The sequence below is a fragment of the Molothrus ater genome, chromosome Z, assembly GCF_012460135.2.
Source record: "Molothrus ater isolate BHLD 08-10-18 breed brown headed cowbird chromosome Z, BPBGC_Mater_1.1, whole genome shotgun sequence".
NCBI lineage: Eukaryota > Metazoa > Chordata > Aves > Passeriformes > Icteridae > Molothrus > Molothrus ater.
In genome coordinates this window covers 38,057,857-38,083,709 of record NC_050511.2, presented here as the reverse complement: position 1 = coordinate 38,083,709, position 25,853 = coordinate 38,057,857, and the positions used below count along the sequence as shown (strand labels likewise).

At 37.6% G+C, this 25,853-nt stretch overlaps 1 protein-coding gene across 1 annotated transcript in view; it reads right to left on the bottom strand.

Moving 5' to 3' along the window:
* Nucleotides 1-25,853, bottom strand: part of DAPK1 (death associated protein kinase 1) — an 83,827-nt gene that overhangs the window by 16,301 nt on the left and 41,673 nt on the right. Inside the window, exons 4-18 of the mRNA XM_036402936.2 lie at nucleotides 17,564-17,702; nucleotides 15,600-15,729; nucleotides 15,267-15,315; nucleotides 15,098-15,124; nucleotides 14,521-14,673; nucleotides 14,334-14,379; nucleotides 12,584-12,673; nucleotides 12,090-12,182; nucleotides 10,438-10,557; nucleotides 9,239-9,337; nucleotides 8,352-8,450; nucleotides 7,104-7,202; nucleotides 5,540-5,737; nucleotides 4,355-4,552; nucleotides 1,342-1,440 (exon numbers count right to left, since the gene is read on the bottom strand). Of these exons, the coding sequence (XP_036258829.1) occupies nucleotides 1,342-1,440; nucleotides 4,355-4,552; nucleotides 5,540-5,737; nucleotides 7,104-7,202; nucleotides 8,352-8,450; nucleotides 9,239-9,337; nucleotides 10,438-10,557; nucleotides 12,090-12,182; nucleotides 12,584-12,673; nucleotides 14,334-14,379; nucleotides 14,521-14,673; nucleotides 15,098-15,124; nucleotides 15,267-15,315; nucleotides 15,600-15,729; nucleotides 17,564-17,702 (1,639 nt within the window). The remainder of the gene's footprint in view (nucleotides 1-1,341; nucleotides 1,441-4,354; nucleotides 4,553-5,539; nucleotides 5,738-7,103; nucleotides 7,203-8,351; nucleotides 8,451-9,238; nucleotides 9,338-10,437; nucleotides 10,558-12,089; nucleotides 12,183-12,583; nucleotides 12,674-14,333; nucleotides 14,380-14,520; nucleotides 14,674-15,097; nucleotides 15,125-15,266; nucleotides 15,316-15,599; nucleotides 15,730-17,563; nucleotides 17,703-25,853) is intronic.

The following is a 25,853-nucleotide window of genomic DNA, read 5'->3' as shown; positions in this document are numbered from 1 at the left end:
GTCCACACAGGCGATTATACCAACACAGCTCTCATGACATAAATGAAGTGTGACAGTTTAAGAATTCCCCCATCACCCTTTAATTTTTGTCTCATCTCTACACTAGGTAGTAGTGCAAATACATATACACAATGGGATGTAACAAACAAACAACCAAAAAAGACAAAAACAGATGACAAAGGAAATCTGTAGAGCATCCTACCAAGTCCACTGCATGCACATTTCACTATTATTAACAGGGGACATGGCAATATACAATCCAATAGTTATCAAAAAGTAATTATTATGTCCTAAACTTGGTTAAGCCACAATTCCAGGTTTATTGGCATTCTCCTCCTACATAAGATCTGTGCTTAAAAGAAAAAACTGCAGTGCTAAATCTAGAGGAAAAAACCACAAAAATTAGTATTTTCTACCAAATGGTATAGCAAATGATATAGAAGTTTTCTTTTTTTCCCCCTTCATTTTGGCCATCTCAGGAGAAATTTGTTAGGAAAAGAACTCTGAAAAATGTGGACTCAACTAAAATCTAATGACAACATGTATTTCTCATATGGAACAGTAGTTATTTCTAAGCAGAGTACACTGGTTACAGTGAGTAGCAATGTAAAATGATCCGCTGCATCTGAGTACAAAACATGATTAGTTTGTGCAAAACACACGTAGTGGTGTGCATGATGTCTATAATTTATCATGCATATGACAAAGGACACTTCATTCCTGCCGTGGATATATCATTAGGAGAATGTTTCTCACCCTACTGAGAATGACAAATGCCCTCTGTGTTACAAATGGGAAGCAGTGGTGCTGGCTGATCTGACATGAATGATTTCGTTTACAAGGATACTCTCACACTAGTTCCCTCATCCATGCAACCACACATCTCCCACCATAAAACTAGAACTTTGCAACCCCCTTAAAGCAAGAAAAATATTTAAGATACATACAATGCATTTGTATGTTTCTCAAATGTGAAATGGCATACATCTTAAGTGTACTCAAAACTCATAGAAAGTGACTCAAAACTTATAGAAAACACAATGATACAAGTAATTCTTAGATGAAGAAATTATTAGGGGAGGACAAAGTGGTAGCTGTACTGCACCATAATCTAGTTCAACTAATACAGTTGGAACTGTACTGTTCCAAATTCAGTTGCAAGAAGGGAACAAGTAGACAAGAGATAGAACAATTCCCAAAGATAGAAGAAAATTCATGTTGAATAACATACAACAGGCCTTTTTAAAAAAATTTCAATGTCCTTTTCCTACACCTGTCTCTTTCATGAGTTCTCTTTCAACTGTCATGCATAAAAGAAGAACAGCATCTCTCAATACTTACAGAGGTTAATGCTTCTACATTGGCACCGGTCAGGCAAAGGAACCGGACAACATCAAGAATGCCATTGTTTGCTGCCAGGTGTAAAGGTGTTCTTCCATACTAACATGAGGAAAGAAGTGTCACTACATTAGTCAAAGAACTTCACTTCAAATTTTATGTGCAATAATCAGGCATATTATACAATTATACATACTGATACACAGGACGGGTTTTGCAAAAACTGCAAGAAAAAGTACTTGTGATTGCAGCCTAAGCACAACTGCCAAAAGTGCAATTAAAAACAAAGGCTGGATGACTATTTAAAAAATGGGGAAACAATTTTCTAGCTAAATCCCTCACAACTGTGGAGTAATCCTTTAGAGGTTTTTTTGGCTATATTTGATAATGTCTTTTAATTCCAGAAAATTTAATTGCCCTTTTGCTTAATTAAATATGAGCCACTAAACACTAATTTCATAACCTTCAAAACTCTGGGTTCTACTTCAACCCAAGAGCTACTGAAGATTAAATATCTCCCCCTTTCACCCAAAGAAGTAAAAGGAATGAATGAAAGAAGTCAGCATGAAATAATATATTTTTTTCAGTGAAGAGGGAAAGTGCTGTAAAGTATTGCTTATCCAATTTTTTCTTTTTTCCATGAATCTCTTCACTGGCAACAGGTCCTCATGACACCCACTTCTGGTTTTGCATGTCCGGAGCTACTGTTACAAAAACAATCATTTATTCTCTGCTGGTAGCCTACTATTTCTTTGGATTTTTATGCTTTCAATACTGTTCTTCCTGTCTACAGTCAGCAACAAACTCATAACATTTACTGAAAGAAGTATTGGAGAGCAAAGCCAGCTTTCTGACCACTGCTATCTGAAAATATGCTCAGGTTCCTCCAGACCCTACACCTCAACTCAAGTAGCATCCTTTACAGTGTGTCCTGTGAGACCATAGCAGTGATTGTCCCCCTGTGTTCGGCACTGGGCCGGCCACACCCCAAATCCTGTACTCAGTTTTTGGCTCCTCATGACAAGAAGGACATTGAGACCACTGGGCCATGGCTGGAAAAGGGGAATGAAGCTGGTGAAAGGTCTGGAGCATAAGTCCTGTGAGGAGCTGCTGATGTAGATGGCATTGTTTAGCCTTGAGAAAAGGATGCTCGAGGGAGGCCTTGTCGCTCTCTACAACAGCCTAAAAGCAGGGCGTAGTGAGGTGGGTGTTGGTTTTCTTGTGCTACGAAACAAGTGACAGCAGTACAGGAAATAGCCTCAAGTTGTGCCAGAGGATATTTAGATTGGCTATCAGGAAAAATTTCTTCACTATAAGGGTCGTCAAGCACCAGAATGGGCTGCTCAGGGAAGTGGTGGAGTCACCATTCCCAGAGGTATTTAAGTAATATGGATGTGGGGACTTAGGGACATAGTTTAGTGGTTGGGTTGGCAGTGCTGGGTTAATGGTTAGACTCTGATTTAACAGTTATTTTTCAGCCTAAATGCTTCTATGATTCTATGATTCTAAAGGCATGTGATGGTCTGCTGTACTGAATCTCTGAAAGAAACAAACAGTGCCTTCAATCAGTATTACATACATGTAGGACAAAGCCAAATGTTTGGACGAAGGACAGAAGTTCATTCTGTTAATGCCCTGTTAATACAGGGTTTGCTCCTGAAGAGGGGAAGTAGAAATTAATATTCTCTATTTAATAACACTCAACCTCCCCATTTCAAATAAAGGGCACTTTAAAAATCTGTCCAGAATACATTACTCTTAAAAGAATAACAGCAGAATAACTATAACCACAGCTTCTGTAGCCATGATCTCACAGCCACTAAACATTTTTGGGCTAATTATTTTTTCCACAGTATGTCAGGGGTGATCCCAGCTCAGCACTCTCCATTAGCAAACAGGACAACAGCCTCGTGGTCCATTAACACAACTTCTCTAAAATGTGCTCTTATCTGTGAATCTGGATTTAATTGCCTAGTAAATCAGATTTGAGCTGAGAAGGGGAGCTCATTGTTTTAACTTTTTTCATTAGACAGCTGATGAGTTTAATTGTTGAAACCAGAAGTGATTGCATGGACAGTCCTCAAAAAACCCAATAATTTTCTTTGGCTTTTATCTGGTCAATACAATATAAGTGCTCTGGTAATAAATAGAAGCGTTAACTAGGAAAAAACACAAAGAAGCTAAACTACCTGAATCAAAGAAATTGCAGATAGCAACATTAAGATTCCTATAAGTAACTTTTAAACTTTGTAGCACATATAAAATTTAAATAGGGCAGAGAAAGACATTCAGAGCTAAATATCAAGCTATAAGCATCACAGCCTGTCAGCAGAGTTCAGTGGCTGACTTTGACCGATTCAAACTATATAAAGAAAGTTTCCTGAAACAGCTCACTTTTCCCTTAAAGACCTCCAGGATAAAAGACATAATATAAAACTGCAAAGCATTATGTTTAGTCATCCCATACACTGCAGCATGAGCACAACAGAAGCAACATAAAAGGCACTAGGGACTTGAAATTAAGGGACATGTAATGAAATATTTTATCTGGAACCAACTACAGATTGTTTGCATTTTTAGCTGGCATTAATCTACCAATAACCATTGCAATCACCATTTTTAGAGTTACAACATTGTAGCAGAAAACATACCAGTCTTCAATTCTGTGTATAACTCAGAGTTACATATGAAATCAAAGCCAGCTGCAATGCATTTTGTCTGTTCTTTTGCACTAGATGTAATCTGCATAACGCAAAGCTAAATGGCTAAGGAAAAAGGTTGGCAAAACAATAATAATTCACCTGGGTTTTTTCTTTATTGATGTTTAATGATCTCTTCAACTGAAATGGATTTTGGTAAATTTGTGAGGTGAGTCATTTAATACTTTGCATTTGGCCACTTTCAGAGACAGAAAAATCTAGGAAAAGACTTTTTCATATCAGAGAACTTGAAAAGGTCGTCTAATTCAACAGGTGAGCTAATAAACAATGTAGTTCAGCATCCATATTCCATTTACCTTATTAGTGACATCCAAACTACAATTTGCTTCACAGAGTGCCGTCACAATAGGCACATTCCCATCTTTGCAGGCCACATGTAAGGGAGTGTTGCCATGTCTGTCTTGGAAATCTACAAAACATCCTTGACTAATGAGAGTTTTAACTACTTCTATTTGGCATCGTCTTACAGCAAGATGCAGGGCTATATGACCATCCTGAAATAAAGAGACAGCAAGTAAGTGAGATCTAATAATACTAAAAATCAAAACATTTAGTAAAGTTCACAACCATCTCAAGTAAAAGGGTGCATTTCCTTGCCTTAAGAATCACAGTGGTTTTTAATTTGAAGGTGGAGGCAGGGAGATGCACCATATCTGTCTGAATAAATAAGCCATGAGATGAAAGCAAATTTCTGTTAGGCCACTGGTCTTTGCAGTGGAATGGATGAAATACAAATGCACATTTTCTTCTAACAGCTTTCCTTGGAGGGAGGAGAGTGATCAATAGTAACAACTAGCTGAATATTGTAAACTCCAGTGTTTACTAGAGAGAAATTAGTGATGCAAAAGTCATGCAATCTGCCTTCTGATCAGTAACTTTAAAGACAGAGCTTTCTCTATGTGGAACCACTTAAAGAGACCAGAAGAAACAATTTAATTATTTTAGAAGCTTTAGAAATTTTCTGCTGAACTTGCTTTAATAACTATTTAATTAACATTACTAATAAAGGTACTTAAAAGGCCAGCCATACCAAAAATACAAGCAAATAAATTCCAAATTTATTTATTTGGATTACATCATGAAAGACAAAAATTGATTCTGAAACAAATACAGTCAAATTTTTAAATAGTTCTTATTGGAAATGGATATGATTTATCCAACCCATAGTAATCAAAGGCCAACAGCAAATCCATCTTTTTCTCTGAAGTTAACAGTTTGTTGCCAATTACAGAACCTAATGTTCCTGTAATTTTTCAAAGAGTGTTACTCATGAAGTGATAAATGATAAGGAGATGATATATCAGCAAAAACCCAACCATGGAATAATAATGATCACTGGACAACCCTAAAGACTACTTCAGCCATCAACAGGCCCTGTGTGAACTGCTATGAAAATTCACATAGTGGAAACAATGCTGACTTGCAGCACTCAAATGAAACAATTGAGAGACACAGCCCTGTGATCTCCAGACATAACTGACCTTGTCTGTTGCATGAAGGTCAGCCCTGTGTTCTGCCAAGCACTCCACAATATCATGGTAACCCCTAGCAGATGCTGTCAGGAGTGGGGTCTCCCCTTCTTTGTTTTTAATGTTCACATTGCACCCTGCTTCACAGAGTGCTTTGGCCACAGAGTAGTAGCCATGCCAAGCAGCGCAGTGCAGTGGGGTTTCTTCTTCCTATCAACAGCGAAAATCAAAAAACAGTACTGAACCAAACTTCAGGAAGAACAACTCCCCAGCTTAAAAATACAAAAAGATAGTATGAAAAAGAAAAGACAGTCTACTAAGTAAGTCCTGTGAAAAGATATTGTAATTTCTAATGCTGACATTCTAAAACCAAGAATAACTTCAGCTGACATACAAGTGATCATGGTACCTTGTCAGCAATACTGGTTTAAATCTATCCTTGCTCCTGAGGCTAACTATCTTGGTTCTCTCACTTGTAAACACACCCTTGTTCACAAACAACTTCTACATCCTGTGTGCTGTGACTAATCCAGTGTCTACAACAGATTGATCAGAACGAAGATGCAAATCCCACAAGACCCGCAGTCTGAGGCAGGTCACTCTGTTTATCATGTTGAGAAAGCACATCCCAATGTTCTAGGAGTGAAGATACTTAAAAACCCAAGTCCTTTAGAGAACACATCACAACATGCCTTTGAAACTGTCTGCATTTGGAGTCCAGTGCTGACAGAAGCACTAATTTGCTTTTTGCTTGAACCCAGGAAACTTCAAAACATTCAACTTCAATTCATTGTACATCAGAGCAGTTACATGGAACACCATTAAAAACCTCAAATGTTTGACAAAAATATACTGAAAGCAGCCTACTGAAAAAGCACGGAGAATTAAAATCCACTAAAAGCTCTATCAAATTCTAAGAAATGGGTTAGCCTTTCTGTACCTGGCAAATATCAAAAAAGAGACAATTGAGGATGATAATAGCAGAGGACTTGGACTGTATTCAAGGTTTCTGTAAAAATCTGAGTGTGAAGAAACAGACAAAGACCATTTTCTGTCCTCCCTCAGCCTAGGGCTCCTTAAACAATGAAAAGAAGTCCTAGAGGATGCAGCACTTGGGGAGGCTTGTGGAATTCACACACACAGAGTCAAATCTGGGTCAAATGGATTTTCTTTTTCTGTTATGCCTTTTCTCCCTTGTTTTCTTGCAAGAGTTCAGACCTCTAAAGAGACCCTCCTCTCATTTTCAAAAATGAGTCCTTGACACTGTAGAAAAATCCTATGACTGCTAAAACCAAGCAGAATTCAAGGCAAAAATTAATAAAAATCTTTAGCTGAACTCAAAGAGTTCACAGAGTTGTTTCTCTGTGAAGCTTTCATTTTTGAGAGAACCTGTGTTTTATAGCACTTGTTGGTTCTCTCATTTTTCACATAATCTTTATCTATTTATTAAGAGCTACCAAAACCTCCATAATTTGGGTTTGCAAACATGCCAGAGGCTAAACGTGAGACTTGAAATTTGACCACTTATATAAAGCCTTATTTGTTGAAAAAAATGCAGACAGTGTTCATGACTCACCTTGTCTTGAAAGTTTGGATTGGATCCAATGCTACAGAGAAACTGAACCACATCCACATGCCCATACCGAGCTGCCACATGGAGTGCGGTCTCCCCGGACTGCAATTACAAGAGAACATGGCAGTGTAATTCCCTGTGTCACACCATGATTCACACTGCCTGCACACCCTGTGCAGCCTGAATGCCCTGAATCCTGCACAGGATGCTCCTCCCTCTCCCTTGCCCAGCCACACAGCTCCATCAGCAGAGCTTACTAGCTGGTTGTACGTGACAGACACAGCACCACCTGGCAGGAATGTTATTTCTTCAAGGCTTTCTTTTCCCAGAACTTATTTTTCCACTTTATTTGTTCCAGATCACAGACATGATGGGATTTCTGAGCAATATGAGGAGGAAGCTGTGTGTGCAATTGTGTTGAAACAGATGTCCCATTTCTATTCATAATATTTCCATATGCTCCCCCCTCCCCTGTTTATTCAAGGTAAGGAGCTGGCCTAACACATTTGTATACCCTGGTGCATTTTGGTCATTATGTCTAACTATTTGCAACACTTTCTTTTATGAAATTATATAAAACAGAAACTGTATTTTTATTAAGAGAGTAACCTCTTTCGTAGTAGCCTTATCAGGAGTCATACAACAATTTTCCTAATGTACCTTGCCTTGCATTAGTTCCCTCAACAAAGTAAACTGTGTTTCATGAGTATAATTTCTTCTGTACTGGAGCTCTGGCTAATATAAAATCATTGCTATGGTATAAAGATTTAACAGCAACTAGTTTCTAGGGCATATGTTGCTCAAAAAACACTGCCAAAGACAAGGTAAGTGCTCATCAGCTATAAATTGTTAGGCTTCCTCATACTCAACTTAATAACAGTCAAATTTACTTGTCAGACAAAAGTGATTTTCAATCAAAAGGAATGAAAAACCAAATCACGATTTCACTCTGAGTTCCAATGAGAAATCAAGTCTTCAAGTGAAAATTAATTTAGGTTTGTACTTCCCCACCTACCCACCATGTAGTCACCACATTTAACATGCACACTTGGCTAACATTTGTCATAAAAATAATCAGTACATCCAGCTACTTTAAAGCTCGGTTATCACGGCCCTATAAGTCAACTTAGAAAACCACACTAAAAGAGCCAGTTAAATTCTTGGAATTATGGCACAGCTGAAAACCATTTCAATTGAAAGATCTCTCCCTTTGAAAAGGCCCTCTGTGTAAAAAAGGAGTTATTTTCTTACCTTATCCTTAATATCCAGCGGACATTCATTATCATTGAGAAATTTCAGTGTTTCTACATGTCCATGTCGAGAAGCCCAATAGATTGCATTAGATCCAGCCTATCAAAAAAGGTTCATTTCAGATGTTATAAATCAAGTTAAAATCCTAATTCTAGGTTTTCAGCTGAGGTACATGTGCACTTAGGTGTACACAGACACACTGAAAAGCTATTCAAGTTTATTTGAACACATTCACTTTTAAAAAAATTTCAAATTGATTCAACAACACTACATACCAACAGTGACAACAAAAACCTCTCTATGCAAGGATGATTAACAGGATTACTAACTGTTTGCAAGGATAATCGTCTTCTCCCCTGTTAGGGAGTTCTTTCTAAAGAACAGTCATGAGATAAAAACCTTTCTTCTGCTTGCTTTACCATCTATCAGATGGAGAGGCAAACAGTTCTTCAAGCTTGCTTTAAATGAATTGTTACAGCACACTGGGGAAAAAAGCTTATTGTATCCTCCATCAAATATGAATTTTAATTGCTATATTCCCCATGGCTAAAATATTAAATTATCATTCTATATTAAATAAAGTTCACCATTGTGTTTTAGGGAAATCACTAATTTGAACTAATTGAGGTGGTTTTGTAAGCATGAACTACATTGTAAGATTAGTATCATTCAAATTATTTCAGCTAATAAAGTGATGAAAATCAGAGGATATGTATTAGTAACAAATGACATTGCTAAAAACTTGGGGTTTTTTTACTGTGGAAGGCAGAAAACAGGATCTACAGCTCAGAGTTTTTAATTTCCAATACCACTTGGTCTGAACTGCTTGTCTCCTGCTAACTGTACTAAAAAACTTATAAAGAGCAATTGAAAAGCAGAACCCCAACCTTATCTTGAACATCAATACGAGATCCACGCTTTAAAAGCAGCTGGAGCATCTGAATGTTTCCACAGCCAGCAGCAATCAGTAGTGGAGGTGTTCCATGCTAACAATGAAATACAAGCAAGAATGATATAGTTAATTGTTGAAGGATTAAGGAAATAGTGGAATAGAAGGCATGCATTGAATAGCATTTCAGATTTCCACCTTCAAATTAAGTCTGTAGGAAATAGTGCATGGAAATAATTTATTCCCTTTTTCAAAAAAATTATTGCACAGCAATTCTCCATATTTTTGAGATGAATTAATGATATATCACACAGCACATTTATGCTTTTAAAATTAGGAATATCAATGTTAAGCTCTTACTATTAGCCTTGTTTGGCAAGAACATTCCCCCTTGCAATTTCTTTGCAGCCACCACACCACCTCAGACACAAGCCATAGGCAACATCTAGGAAAGTGAAATGGGACCACACATAAAAACAAAAAGAATCCAATGATTTCTTAAATGGTTCAATATCTATCACAGTAAAAGAACATTTTACTTCTATACTGTTCTTCATATTTCTGAAAGTACTTTGTAATGAAGGTCACTATAACCATGCAAAAAAGTATTACCTTGTCTTGAGCCATTTAAGAAATCACTGTATTTTTTGTTTTAATGGGCACTCCCATTTCACTTTCCTAGATGTTACTGATGCATTGAAATACTGTAGTGGACAAGCAATTTCATTACTGAAAGTGAACACCACCATCTAACATGTTCACATATCCCACTTCTGCAGTTTGCAACTTCTGTTTCTAACAATGCTTTGCAAAGTCAGTTTTAGCAGTCTGGTTAGTCTTAAGTAGTCTGACATCTTCATTGACCACAAGAAACAGCAAGTGCCACCAAGAGTGAAGGCAGATATTTGATACACCACAAATCTATGGTCAGTTCCTGACCATAGATTTGAGTTACACTTTTGAAATGCCTAGGCAAAAAAATTTGGGCTCATTTGGGCTCCATTTTAATGAATCTTCAGAAGACTGAACATAAAACATGTGAAAATTTCTCCTAGAAAAAAGGCAGAACTTTTTCCCATTCCCTTGCCTTTTAATTTCGGGTGTTACATTTCTATTTTACAACCACACTGCTCTATTCAACAGGGTGGTAGCTAGTCCCCCACACACACCTCACACCTCAAAGCAGGCCCACAATACCTTGTTGGGTTGATTGACATCGTAATTTGTCAGAGATCCCAGAAGGTGCTGTAATCCAGGAACATTGTCATCATTGATGGCATGAATAATAGCTTTCATCACAAAAGAATCTTCCTCATCCTTGCAATTAAATGTGAAAGAAGAAAAATTCTTAGCTTTAGGAAAAAAATCTGTATCTAACAGATGCCAAGACATAAAAAAAAATTAAAACCTAAATTTTTTGAAACATTTTTTTGTAAAAGAATGCTTCAGCTGCAAGTTGTAATCTTTCATGAAGTTGAAGTTGTAATCTTTCATCTAGCATGTATGCATGTTATTTGAAAACCCACACCAAACCACCTGACATGTTTTCTGGTAAAGTATACTTCCCTCTTCATCACACACAAGCCTGATAATCACTGGGACTCCACACAGGTTTCTTTAATTATTTTTGGGTGTATTTTTTTTCCTCATAGGAAAAGTAGATGATAGATTTCAATAGAAGCAATACTCGCACAAAATGAAATTATTCCATGCATACATATGACGATTAAAAAACCCAAGTGGTGCATGAATACCAGCTGAATATCAGGTTTTGTGCCATCTGCAAGAGAGGTGCTTTGGTCCAAGTTGTCATCTATTCAAATGGATCAGTTAAAAATCTAGAACCTAAGTAATAAGCCTCGATACCTCTGCAGGTGTAACTTTGTTTTTCTCCTCTGCACTAGAATTTCAAAGAGCTGAAATTCACAGAGCCCATTATTCGGATTGCTCTTACCTCCCTCTCTCCCGAGGTTTCAGATTTTTTAGGACACTAACATTGGGCTATAATCCTTTCTGCTGGAACACAGGTGTGAAAAACTGATCCAGTGTTAAAAGGCATACAGATAGCTGAATTGGGGGGCGGTGCTGGGTAGGAAAAGGAGAGCAAGAGGAGAACAAAGAGCACAGAAGCCAAAAGATAAGAGGAGAAAAAGTGGAAACATGAGCATGGAGTCACACAGGAGGGACATGGGGAAGATAGTATGCCAAAAAGGGCTTTGCAGAATTTTTTAAGTTTGATCCTATTAATGCACAGAAAAGATGATATTCCCCAGCTCTAAACATATTAACACACATTCCTTGCTGATCACAGGGAATTTGTGAAGTGTATATTAAAACTTGTAAGTAAGCTAAGAAGAATGCTTTTGGATATACAAGTATTTGTAATTACAAAACACTGCTGTCTAGCATTCATAGGATTTAAAATGGCCTCGATGATTTTGAATATTTGGTAAAAAAAAAAAGGAATATTATTTTAGTCTACAAAATGATGAAGTAAATAATGAGTAAAATTCAGATGACATTTTTTCACCATATAATTGTTATGGATGACACTTTTTCATCATATAATTGTTACGGTGCAAAAAAATACTCATGAATCAAGTTTCAAGACCAAGAAATGAATTTTTGACACCAGGTATCAGCCTCAACACCGTAAGTTAAATGTCAAGGTTTCAAGATGCAAAAGATCAAACTATGGATAACTGACCTTTGTAACCTAAAATCTATTTCTTCTTACTTATGAGATTAGCTAATTATGCAAATTTTCAAGAGACTAATATTTCTGTTAGTTAGAAACTGGCAAAGTTCACATGTGATAAAGCTTTCTAAATATATAAGAACACACTTACCAGAGTATCATCACTTCTAGCGACACTCATGCTACTTCTGGATAAGAAAGATCTTGATAATCTTTGGCACAAGGATATTAAGCGCACTGATTGCTTTATAAAAATAACAAGAAAAAAGCTATATGTAAAAAAATTAGAAAATTCTGATAGGATGCTATCGCAGAGATTTTAAAGGACTTAGCAAAACAAACTGAAGTTTGACTTCAATACCCCATCTGCTTTTTATATTGAATTTGAAACCTTAACTTTTGTTATTTATAATCCAGCAGAAGCACAAAGCAAACAATTCACACACAAGCATTGGATGCAGATCACTGACAAAGAGGTCTTCTCCCATACTAGCATACTCAAGCACTTAATTTATTCCCAGTGTCAGAAGAACATGTTTGTTCTTCCTTCTTTTCCACTCTTAAATGTGCTGACCTTTCCCTGGAACAGTCAATTCTACTGCATTTGTATGTCACCAACATTTGATGTGTTATTGAAAGACTTACTTTCCATTTTCGTCGTGCTGCAAACTTCTTGAATTTCTCCATATTCACTGCAGAAGCTTTTCTACTGAGTGCTTGCTGAGAGTCTTTTGGCTGTGAGCAAAGGGAAAATAATGATGTTTCAAAAAATTCCATAATTTCTGCATGTAAGTCTCTGTCCCTCAGTGATGACTTCCATTTACATTATAATAGTACTCCAATCATACTGTAATAATGAAGTAATTGTAAGCACATATTTTTAATATTCAGAGTCTAGTCTGGCATACAGATGGAATTTCTTAAGAAAATGCTGTAAGGGAAATCCAGACCTAAGAATGCAATACTAAAATGTGCTTTTTCATTTTAAACAAAAATCCCTTCAAACATCAGAACATTCAGCCTTGTCCTTTACCTCCCTCTCTGATAGAGGCATTTGATTTCCAAGATAAATCCTGTCTTCTGGGAAGATCTCCTGACTGATTTTAAATTCAGTCAATCTTTGTTACAGTCTCAGTGTAATCACCTGGACACTGCTGAAAAATTATTCCCTCCCCAAACAAAATCACATCCCATCTACCAGTGCAGCAAGCTCTAAGCCCTCATCCTTTCAAATTTTCATGGGCTAATACTAAGCACCAATGACTAGTGGACTACACGAAATTTTGCATTTTATGATCCCATCCTCGAAGTCATTTTTATGGAGATATATATATATATCATGGGATCATGAAAAGGCTTGAGTTGGAAGGGAACTAGTTTCAACCTTCCCTGCCATGGAAATGCAAGTAAAGATAGCGGTTTAAGGGGAAAGGGGAAAAGAGGATATGACTAGTGGAGGGGGAATCAAATGCCTGGGAAGTTAAGTTATAAAGCAAAGTAATAGGGTTGTTTTTGTCTCTTTGCACAAGTGTGGAACTTGGTCCAAGAGAGACCATCTTGCCCAATCCTTGTTTTAGTGGTTTAAAATATGTCAGTATGTTCCACACATTTCAGCTATATCAGATTACCTCAGCAAAAAGTCAGCAAAGCATGGTCAAATTTGTAGTTTGGCACTTTGGTGTAGAAATGCCTGTCCTCAGATGATGTACTGTGAACTGCAGCAGTTTTGGCACAGGTAAATACTCTGCTAACTGATTCTCTGGGAAGTCAAATGGGATCAAATACCCACTGTGCATGCCGACATCCTGGGAATCAATGGCACTGAATGGGTTTACTACTCACAATCGGAATGTGATAGGAATTAAAACAATAAACTGCCAGGTAGCACTACACACATTAAGAAGAATGATGGGTGCCATTTCCTCCTTCTCAACCTAGCAGCTTCACAACAGCTCAATCCAAACCAAACACTGAAACACTGAAGAAGGAAGTGGACCACCGCATCAACTGCTCTCTTCAGTGTAAGGGGAAGGACAGAAGAGAGATTACTAGTTTTTTCCCAGTCTAAATAAGGGCATTAGAAGAAGAAAAATTAGTGTGAATTGGACTGGAATCAGAGACTGTATGTTTATCAGTGCAATGCTCTGTGAAGATTAGCTTCCCTGTCTGACCATAACTTTAATTTCCATAAGGGGCTACTTCCCTACTGCTAACTCACATAGAGCATATATTAACGAAGCCCATATTCTGTATGTGTTAGCTTTCATACAGGCAGCCTTCCAAAACAGTAAGTTACATTAAACAATTATGAAAATATTCCATGTTAAGGAAATCGAAAAGCATGAAATGAAGAATGATTAAAAACAGGACAACAGAGATTGAATGGCATGCTAACCTTGATCCAAGGATGCAGCAAACTGTCTTGAATAGTCATTCTCTTCCTTTAAGAGAATAAGAGATAAAACAGTTTCAGATATTAATAAAATACATACTGGTTTATGTTTATTAAACTACCATCTCCTAATATCATGTAATTTTAAATACTAGAGATGTAAGTGCCACACAGAAGAATAACAACTCACTTTGGATCTTTGACTAGAAGCCTTCGTATAAAGTCTTTAGCTAGGGCACTGGTATTACTGAAGAATTCTTCTTCAAATTCATAATTCACAGCAGACACATTTGCCAGTGTTTCCTGTTTGGTTTCTCCAAGAAATGGAGATGCACCACTTAGACTGCAGGAGAGACAGAACATTCCTCTCAGTACATGTTGTAACATTGCTGCTTCAGCCCTCTGAGATCAAATAACAGTAGAAAGAGAACATCTTTCTTTTCCATTTTAAGGATGCAGATCTACTTTCAGGAAGATGTGATGTAGCAGGGCAAAAAACTTTGCTGTAATTTCAAAGACTACTATTAAGATATAGCTGTAGCAAAGTCACCTACAGATTTGAAAACAGTTTCCCATCCTAGCTCAATGCTGATTAACAGCAATTCTTTCCATAATTATACTACTGCTTTTAAGATCATACAACTTGAATCATGATGTGCAATCAGAATGGTTTGATTTGTACAGACACCACCAACACCCCAGAGGATAGAATAAGAATTAAAAAACAACAACATTTGCAAGAAACACCCATAGATTTTGGTACTTACAGAATATAAGTTATTACACCAATGCTCCTGGATTGAAGGAAAAACAAACAAAAAAAGGATGAGGGAGAGGAGAGAAAAATAGATGGAAAGAGAGAGAGGAGAAAAAAAAAAGGTTAGAACATAAGCATAATCATGAGAGATTTATTTCAAGTAAGATCCAATAACTTACCACATATCTGCTTCAAGACCAAGAGGCTCATAATTTACTATTTCAGGAGCTAAAGGAAAAAGCAGCAAGGTAAGTACCTAGTCAAAGAACAGGTATAAGTCTCACTCTGAATCCATGTATGTCAGAGATAATAAGGTAAGATGCTGATAGATTAAAACACCTTAATGCAAGTCTAATTTGAAATCAAATGCTACAAATTGCTTATTTAAATTTCAAAATGTCACAAATTACACACAAATTTCATACTCTGTAAATCAGCCAAGCCAAGATAAGCCACAAATACTGTTTCACAGACTGAAAAAGAATAGTTTGAAGAAACAACAGTTTTCTCACCAACAAACTCTGGCGTTCCGAAGATATTTTTGAATTCATTTCCAAAGTCAATTTTGTGTGCTAAACCAAAGTCAATAATCTTGATTCGAGGCTTTGGTACATTCCTGTCCAACAGCATTATATTTTCAGGCTTTGAGAAGGAGGAAGGGGGGGAGAGGAAGAGAGATTACATATAGGTACAAACTGGACAAGTGTTCTTCACCACTGAACATTCTTTTTACCTCTGTTAGACATTTGAATTGTATTTTAGGCAGAAAAATCCTGACTTTTCCTATTATGATCAAACATATGCCCAAAGTAACTACAGTAAATTAGGATTCCATGTTGATGTTGAAGCGCTAAGATTTCCACAAGGCCAAGATTTTACTTCTTGTAGATACCACAGTTGCAGTTTTCATGTGGACTGACCCTAAGTGAAACACACTGTCCCCCAGTAAAGATCACAGATCCTGTGCTACAGCCATTCCAGCACGGCTGGGAGCTTGCAGGAAACAAAACCCTATAAACTAGTTACTGGGTTTGGTTTACATTAGTCCCTGAAAGATGTTTCTTTCACACCACATAAGCAAACAGGGAGGTGTATCTTGTTGCCTTTGGATCTTCCAGAGAAACTTCTGGAGTGGTCCAGCTCCCAGATTTTAAGGCTCAACATACTTAAAAGGAAGGAAAAAGAGAAGGTACTCCTGTCTTTTCTAGCTAATTTTGAAATATGGACTTCACATTACTTTACACCAAAGATCTTCAAAGCCAGAACAGAGACGATGAAATGCCAGGATTATCAGCAAAGGGGGCTGTCTCTACACTGTATCACTTTAATCGGTCGGACTTTAACTCAGTCACCATGTCCTGTGTTATGTCTATAAGCTGGTGTACTATGAAGAGGTTCTGTAGCTACATCCATCCTGTTCAGAGTGTTAGGGGCTTCTGGAGTCATAAAGTACAGCTCTTCATTGTTACCCTTCTTTTACCTTTTTTCCCCAATCACAGGACCTGATATGTTCAAAAGTAATTTCTGCATTTCCGTTCCATATTTTTTTTGGTCTACACTTTGCTGCCTACTTTAATGCACAAATTTTTGGTATCCAAGGATGACTTGTTCAATTACAAACAGATTGGCAAAAATTCACATTTCATACTCTAAGAAATACAATTCTTTCTAGCTTTACAAATTTTTTCTCTTGCTGACTGTCATACAAAGACCAAATATATTACTGAGGTGATGAGGATGAAACTGGAAAAGGTATGCTTACACTGAAATCCATCCCCTTCCCTACCTCATCCCCCTTTCAGAACTACATTTCGGTTGTAATGAAAGAATCATGTCTCCTTTTTCTCTTACAGACATAGCTGCCCACTTCAGAAGACTTCTGGAATGTTTAGTTGTCTACCTTTGAAAAATAACACCTTCTGGGGGAAAATGTGCTGAAATTGAAACATTTAAAAGCAGTTGCTGAATTTAGATACAAAAAACTCTGCTTTCGTTATCAAAAGGATGCAATTAATACCTTTTCTGAAAATGAACAAAAAAGCCCCAAAAAGGGAAAAAGACATCAGTGGAAATCTGCTGCCTGCTCCACAAAAATCCTTGTACTTAACTCAGTGCAGTTTCAATTAAGCACCTAAAAAACCCCACAGTTGAAAAAGGCATCTAGGTCAGAATAGTTCACCCCGATCCCATTCACATTGAAAAAAAAATCACAGTCCTCATTTTTATTTCAGGGTTGTTTTCTCAGAATGGTTTAATTTTGTCAGAAGGTGCCATTTCCCCCTGAAGAAACATTTCCCAGACGGGAACTATTTACAGTTCAGTAACTTCTTTCCAATGGCTGAGCTTCCCCCTGTCTACATAAGCTAGCAAAACAAAACTGTGGCCAAGATCTTCATGATGACTGATTTGTGGCTAGAATTACAAAGGACTTCAATGGATGTTGATTACAGTTGAAGTTTTTATCTGTTCCACACACCTTAAGATCAAAGTGGGCAATGTGCAGAGAGTGGAGATACTGAACACCATTAAGTATCTGTTTGAGAAATTCTGTGGCTTCCTCCTCCGTGAGAGATTCTTTCTCAGCTAAGAAGTCGAAGAGCTCCCCACCTGCAACACTTGGAGAGTAGAAGCAGAGTTATTGACAAGCTTGCTTTAACCAGTGGGTTCCTTTTAGTATAGCTGTCCTCAAACGTTGAAGAGCCCTGAAAAGGATCCAGATGCTTTAAATGTTTCAAATATCAGAAAAAATGATGAAAAGTACTTAATTCAATACCCAAAAGAATTAGTAGCTCCCTCCCTTCCCCTGAAAAGAATACAGTAAAAAGAGTCTTCCTTTCAGACAAAAAAAAGTTCAGAAAACCCGAACAAACATAGTTAACAGTATTTAAATTTAAATGAAGTAAAAGCCTCCTACTCTCTGTATGCACATTTAAAAGAATACCATTAAATATGAAGTAACAAGACTCAAAACATACCAACACAATGGGACATGACATTATCTAGAAAATAAAACATGAATTGGCTCATATCAGTAAAACACCAGATTTCTACACCCTCATTGAAAAATAAAAAATTTAAATCTTATTTTGAAATATTTACTGGCAGCAATCCTATTTTAGTTTCTAAACTCCCTAGAGCATCCAACTTTTGAAAATAGATTCTGGTTTTGAAATACTGTATTACATGCAGCACCTATATTGTATTTGTACTCTAACATGGTGAAACCTTTTCTACAATGAAATGTCCTTAAGACTGTTTCCAGCAAGTGTTCTAGCCCCCCAGCAGAAAGAAAAGAGGTAAGACAGAGTACATAAGCACATCTGGATTTTTGCATTTGAGAGAGAGAGAGGAATAAAGAGAAGATGATCCTCTTCTCAGTTCAGTCAAGCAGCTCTTAACCCAGTCAACAGCATGAAGAGATACTGAAGTGATAGAACTACAGCTATTCCCAAATAACAGACACGTTTCAGCTGAAGGACACATTAGTTTGCCCACTGTGGCAAACTACTTTTCCCATCTGTGAAAGCAAGGCTACTACTTAGAATAGTCTTAGAGATTGCAAAAATGGTGATAATATCGCCTGTGTTTTTCATTGTAATAATACTAACACAAATTCAGAAAGTGCACTCTAATTTTTATTGCTTTTCTGCAGGAAAAGAAAATAATCTCCTCATGATTTAAAGCTCTGATTATGAAACATGAGGTGGTGATTAACATATAACAATGGGTAAATAGTTTGGGCAAATTTCTTGAAATACATTTGACTTCTTTATCATGTCTACTTTTTCAGGGACTTAATCTGCATTATTGTAATGCAAATTGCATGAAAAGTGTATTTTAATGAGTTCTTGAAGCTTTCATTGAGCTGCCTAGACAATAATGAGAGTATTGTTTAGGGTATTATTTGTGTTGTGATATTTTCTGCATGAAAGCAATTATTGAAACAAAGTGCCATTAAAATATAAGAATTATAGACTGTAAGGATGAGAGGTCATTTTAATGATTTTTTTTTGTTGTTGTAGAGACATTAAAATGGAATTCCTAATGATTAAATCCAACTTGTTATTTTACAGAGACTGGTCAGAAGTGTCTTCCAAATGGACACACATGCATATTCTCTCATTGTTTGCTTCTGACTATAAAAAAAAAAAAGAACATATTTTCAGGCTAATGTCTGTATCTCTGCAGCACTGCACTGAACGGTGACATTCATTTCCAATTACTGGGCTAAAGGCCTAAGCATCACGTGAAGCTTGCTTCCCCATGTTTACAAAAGGATGTTGGCTGCAGTTGTTGAGTGGCTGTAAACTGCAGCACAGCCTTGCCACATGGAGCAGGCAGACTCACTGTGGCTACTGCCCCATCAAAACCCATCAAATGTAGGCACTCAGTGTGGCTTGGCACTGGGCTAGCTATCACAGTTTGGGGAATCAGAGAAGATGGATCCTCAGCTGAGTAAGAGCTTGTAAGACTGCATCTGGTCCCACTTTTCAAGCAGCTGGAAACCCTGAAAAACAGCAAAATCTCCTGGTGGTGCTTAAGCCTTTCATCAGCCATCACAAATCACAAAGAGAAGTACTCAGGCAGGCATTTGCAGCCATGGCCCCTCCAAGCACTGTGCTGTCCACCCTGCAGTCTAAAACAGACGGTGACAGTGTCACAGAGGTGGTATTATGCTTCATGGCTGGCAAAACTTGCTCTTAACTCCTCTTGGCATTTTAAAGATATACAGTCTGTAAAACATAATAGTCATCTATGATTATCACTTATTATACACATTCCTTATAGACCCCCCCCAAAAGATTTAATTCCTAAAGTTTGCAACTTTTCAAGATACCTGCATTTATGTAAAATGGAAAGAACCTCTCCAGTTTCTTCTTATCTGCAATTATTCTGATTCTAGACTGCTGAGTACTATTATTCTGTCTTTACCACAGATTAATTGTAGTGACCTTTCTTTAATGACACACCATAAGCCTTATAATTGTGTGCAATAAAACATTATCTGTGTTTCACAGGTGATATACCTAGTGCTTGCAAATCTCAAAACTGAGGGCCAGGGAAGGTAAAAGGCTTGAAATGCTTTTTTTTTCTTTTTTAAAACTGAAAGTTCTTTAGCAAAAGTGGTAGATTTTTGCAATCTGTTGTGTGCTTCTTTGATGCTTAAGCACTGTTACCCTAAGTGACTTGGCAGCCCTTGCTGAACGAGTAGGCGAGTGAGGAGGGACGAGCTGTAATGCACTCAAAGTGTTGTTCCAGGAGCAGCTGTACCCCTGGTCTGTGGGACTCTGGTGTGCCCCCTCATGTTACACATCTCGCTCTTGATGTCTAGGAGGAGATCCTGCGTGGGTTCACCTCAGAGAGGGGGCCGTGGTGAATTCTCCTGCTGGTAACTCCTCAGCTGTGGGGGCGAGCTCTGGAAGCCGTGTTCTCCCCTGGGGTGCTGCCATAGCTGGAAAGCACAGTGCCCACTTGGCTGCTTCTGCTGCTTACTTATGGTAGAGACATAAAGCATGAGCGAAAAGGGTTTTTATAGCAATGATGAGTAAGACGTTATACTAGCATGCATAAGGGACTTTACCTGGAAGCTCAGAAATGCCTGGCTCCTCTGCACTAGGCAACCTCCAAGGGAGGCCCTTCTCACAAGTGTAAGGCAGTGACCCCATGGGAAGTTGCCTCTTTCAGCTTCCTCTTCATGCTTGTCAGGAGACTGCTTATTCCTTACCCTTTTGCTGACTCAGGAATATCTGATGTTAAGCTGTACTACCATGGGCATACAAAAACCCATGCTATTGCTGCAAGGCAATCTTCAAGTGAGTTGTGGAGGGTTAATACAGGTCTACACTCAACATACTTTACAAGTCTGATTTCCACAGTTAATTGACTGAAATACAATATCCTCAGATTTATCAGCAGAGCCAGGTTTTACAGATTTTGTAATTGGATTACATGTGTAGAATAACTAGAGGATCTTTACTAGACTTCCAGATATCACAGATGAAGAAATTGGTTAGAAAAAGCCAGTAAAGACACTGGCTGTGTAAGCTACTGCAGCATTCACAAGCCTCCTAAAATGCTGTAGGGGCATCAAGTCCAGTCCTATGCCTCAGCCAGTGTAACAGAGTCCCACAATACATAAACACTGCATGTTTTTGTAAATCAGAGTCACCTTCAAAGTGGAGCCAGAAGCAAGGAGAGAGCCCTATTCCACTAATGTGGATATCCCATCTCACTCACAGAACCAGTGTTAATCTAAAGAAGAAGGCACAGGTAATTTCATACATCAGCCCCTTTGACTGGTCTTTATGAACATCATCTTCTACCAAGAAGTACACTGTTTCCACCTCCATTACAGTGGGCCTTTGTTTCTAAATTGGCTTTGGGAATGCTGATGCACAAACACTCTGCTGAAATCTGACTGAAACCAGACCACTGCATGCATTTCCCAAGCCACACAACTGGCTCCCAGCCTGCCTTTGGGCTTCTGCAGAGGGGCCTGCACAACCAACATCCTAAACACTGCTGACCCCAGCCACCAAGTGGATAAAGGTACTTCCTGAAGGGAGCAGAGGCAAGAGGTTCACCAAGCACTAGTCCATCTTCCTATAGAGGACTTTGGAGTACCTCTACCTGGTATCCCTAAGAAGCATAGAGCTTCTCTCTTTTCAATTTCTCAGTTTGCTGGTAGGAATTACCAGACAGCTTCCTGATCAGTTCTTCTGTACCCTAAGACAACTCTAAATGCCAAAATGCCAGTACGTAAACGATGGACAGCAACCTATTAACAGAGAAACTTAATTACAAGTCAAGTCACAGCTAAATTCCTTTATGGCTGCAAAGCCTCCATGTTCTCCTTCACATAGTGTTTTCCTCTAAAGCTTTAATTCTTCAATGTTCCTGTGTAAAATCTTTCTGTTTACATTTAAATTTAGTAATAATTCTGCAGTCATAATATGATGTTGAAATATCATGCTCAACAAAATAAGAGTTTGTGCTTTGTGGCATTCACATCTTAATTCCACCTAATTCTAATGCATTATTGACCATGTTATAACACAGAAAGTCATAAGGGCTGAGAAAATCTATTTCATCATTATAACACAACTTTTTATATTGTTTTTAGAAGCACATGTTTCTAGAAGTATATTGTATAAACATTTTCACTAAGAGCAAAGCTGGTATGTGTTATTTCACTGATACTTCTAGGCAAAAGTGTTATCTTTCCTGAAATGAGAGAAGTAAATTAAAGCTTTCAGCTGACTGTGCTCTTTCTTACAAAATGCAATAGTGGTAAAAGCATTTCCCAGCCTCCCCAAAGGAAGGTTGACAGATGTGATTGCAACCCACACACCTCCCTCTGGGAAATAAAATACATCACGCCCATGGAAAAAGGATTTCTGTATAGTGCTTTTGCAAGTTGCCAGGCTTTCTTAACTATGAAACAGAACTATCGCCAGATCTCAGAGGAAGTCATTAGGGGAACCTACTCAGGGAACTTAGAATCAATTAACCTTCAAAGTCAGCATGGTCACCTCGTAATGACTCAGTCATATGCTATGATCACACTGCTTATTATGCAACAGCACCTAAATGATAATTAATGATTATCAAAGGATTTTTAATGAATTTTAAAATCTACAAATGAACCCTAAAATCTAGACCCAAATCCCTTGAAGGAACATTTATCTTGCTTAGATTTCAAAACAACATAAACAAAGTTAAAGAAGCATGCCATCAATTCATTCCAGTTTTAAAACAGATGCAATTTGATAAATTACCTGAATTCTTCTCTAGTCTCCAAACATTTATTCTGTCAACTTGTAAAATAAATGTTTTCCCTAGGGATTCTGTGGTCAAATCTGTCTTGTATGACATCCAGTCATACAGTTGTCAGCCCAAGACTAGACTCATATATTATTTCTTCTATTTTACGTAAGAATAAGGGAGTTTGCATCCACTTCATTTCACTGCCTTTATGAATTGTGCAGTTACCAACCCACTCCTCAGAAGTACAAAGTGTACCAAACATTTTGAAACAGCAGAACAGGGCTGCTAGCTCATTAAATTACCTACTGGCTGAACAACATTGCACTTACATTTTTCTTTATCTAGCTACCAGAAAAATGAAAACATGTTCCAGCATCACCACGCCTTTTCATTTTGATTTGTCCAGCTTCCATTACAGACATCAACTGTCATGAAATCCTCTCTTTAGTGTGCCTAAATTCTTCAATTATACTGAACAAGAAGCATTGGCCTCAAAGGTCAGCCAGAACACATGCACCAAAACCTGGACTATATTTTAAGCAGCTAAATCCCACTAAGGGGGGGTTGGGTGAGTGGGAGAGGGCATGAGCACTCCTGTGAATCTTTTCTGCACTCAAACACCACTGGTATTTAGGTTTTCATCACTGAAATTCCTGAAGTGCCCAAAGTCTGCGTACAGCAGGTGGTTACCTTGGCCCAGCAGAGTGCCTTAGTATTTTGATCTCATCTACAACATTCAGATTAATAACAGAGGAGCATATGGGTTTACCAAACACGAGGGGCAATGATTTTGCTCAGGGAATGCAACACATAGAAACCAATTCTCCCTTTGAGACCTGCTCACTGTGTGGCAGAGTCATACCAGCTCTTGAGCCTGTCCTGTCAGCCCTGTCAAGCCTTTGTTCCAACCTGCCTACATATTCTCTGTGCATCTATCTGTGGGCCTGGAATTTAGGATTTTGAAATCCAAAGGTGGCACAAGATCTACAAATTGGTGTCACAGGGTTTGCTAACTGCCCGATACATGCCAGAAGCACCAAATATTTAATCCTTCTCTCAAACTGCAGTGCAAAGCTACTTGATAATAACTTTCTTATTTACTTATGGGTAAAATTTACAAAAATCTCAGAGGTATTTCTACCAAAAGACAACTAAAAATTAAGGAAGCCCTGTGAAGGCTTCAAGCTTCTCTGGAAAATAGGCTTTAAGTCTCTTCCTGAGCATATTTGTAAAAAGTTAAATTAAATCCCCAATAAGATAGAAGAGGAATATCAAGAGTTCACAGTTACATGCTCTTATTTGCTCTTCAATGATCAATTAATGAAATTGTCATAATTTTTTACACAAGGATGTATCATCCTCTTGCACTGTTCTATTTTAATTAACAATATGAAGCTACCACCAAAGCAGAAAGTCAGAGACAGTGTGAGATACAGGACTAAGTCTAAAATAAAGTTTATGCTTTCAAATGAAGTATAAATCCTAGTATTTAATGCACAAATGCTTCTAATACTTTCAAAACTTTCTATTTTAAAAAGTTTATAGAACAGATAATTGTCACTCAGAACCATGCTAGAAGAGATAACCATCTTAAATCTAGATTTCAAATTCAGAATACACTACCGAGTAAAAGGAGTCAGGTATTGCTATCAAGCCATTTTTAAAAAACAGACCACCTGCATTCCTTTTGTGAATTTTAAGGAACTACTGTACAATATAGGATGAAAATATTTATTTTTTGTGTTGCAGCAAGAAACCATAACCAAGACTCCACAAAGAATCACAAACTGAGTATATTTTACGTCTGCAGTCTAAATAAAGACCTAATAAAGTGGAAGAGGAAATAAAATGGAAGAGAGAAATTATGCATCTAAGGTCAGGAAAAGGGGAATCAAGTAGGTGCAAAACATGCTTGAGAACAGAAAATAATTATCACTGCAGGGACATCTGTGTTTTCTAGTCTGTGAAGTCTGAAAAAATGATGGCTTCAGCAGAGGTCACTAGAAATAACTTAGTACAGCTAACATATAACAGACTCTAATAGCTGCAGCTGGATAGAAAAATGTAAAATTAGTCTGAAAAATTCAGACTAATTCAATTATTTGTGTGATAAAAGCCAAAAAAAAAGAAAACTATTCAGGTTTTAAGTCAGATGAGGAAAAGACAGTGGCTTCCAGTTTGTATGTAATATGCATAATATTCCTTTCAAGATGATGTAAAAGTCCACAGAGTGCAAATTTAAAAGGTTATTTCCAAGTCAAGAAAGGAGACATTTTTCACTAAGACCTAGAGTTATGAAAATATGTCTGAATGCTCTAAATATACCAAAATACTGCAATAAAGTAAGCTTCTTCAAGGATATTTCATGCTTGTCCCTGGCTGCTGAATCTTTTAAGGAAAGATTTGGTTTTAAAAGTTTCATAAATTAAATATTTTGTAGAACTTGGGTTTTTTTATAAATCAGTTTCCTGATATAAAGTAGTTCAAAGAAAAACTTCCTAACACCTATGTGGATAAAGTAGCTCTGTTTTGTATTCGGTGCTGTGAGTACCTACTTGGCCACTGCAATAATTAACCAACTGCCCACATATTCCTGCATATAAATCATGACCTTGAATAGAATCAGAGAATGGTTTGTGCTGGAAGAGACCTTAAAGATCATCAAGCTCCAACTCCCCTGCCATGAGCAGGATCACCTCTCACTAGACCAGTTGCTCAGAGCCCCATCCAACCTGGCCATGAGCACTTCCAGGAGTGGAGATCCAGAAGTTCTCCAGGCAACCTGTTCCAGTGCCTCACCACTCTCACAGTTAAGAATTTCTTCCTAATAACCAGTCTGAGTGTGCCATTTTTCAATGTGATGCCATTCCCCCTTGTTCAGTCAATTGCTCACCTCTGAGAAACTGCCAATTAGTAAGGCAGAAAAATGTTTAGGAGTCTGTATGCAATATAGCAAACCTCTTGCTGAAGCAGAAAATAAAAATCAATACTGAATAGGC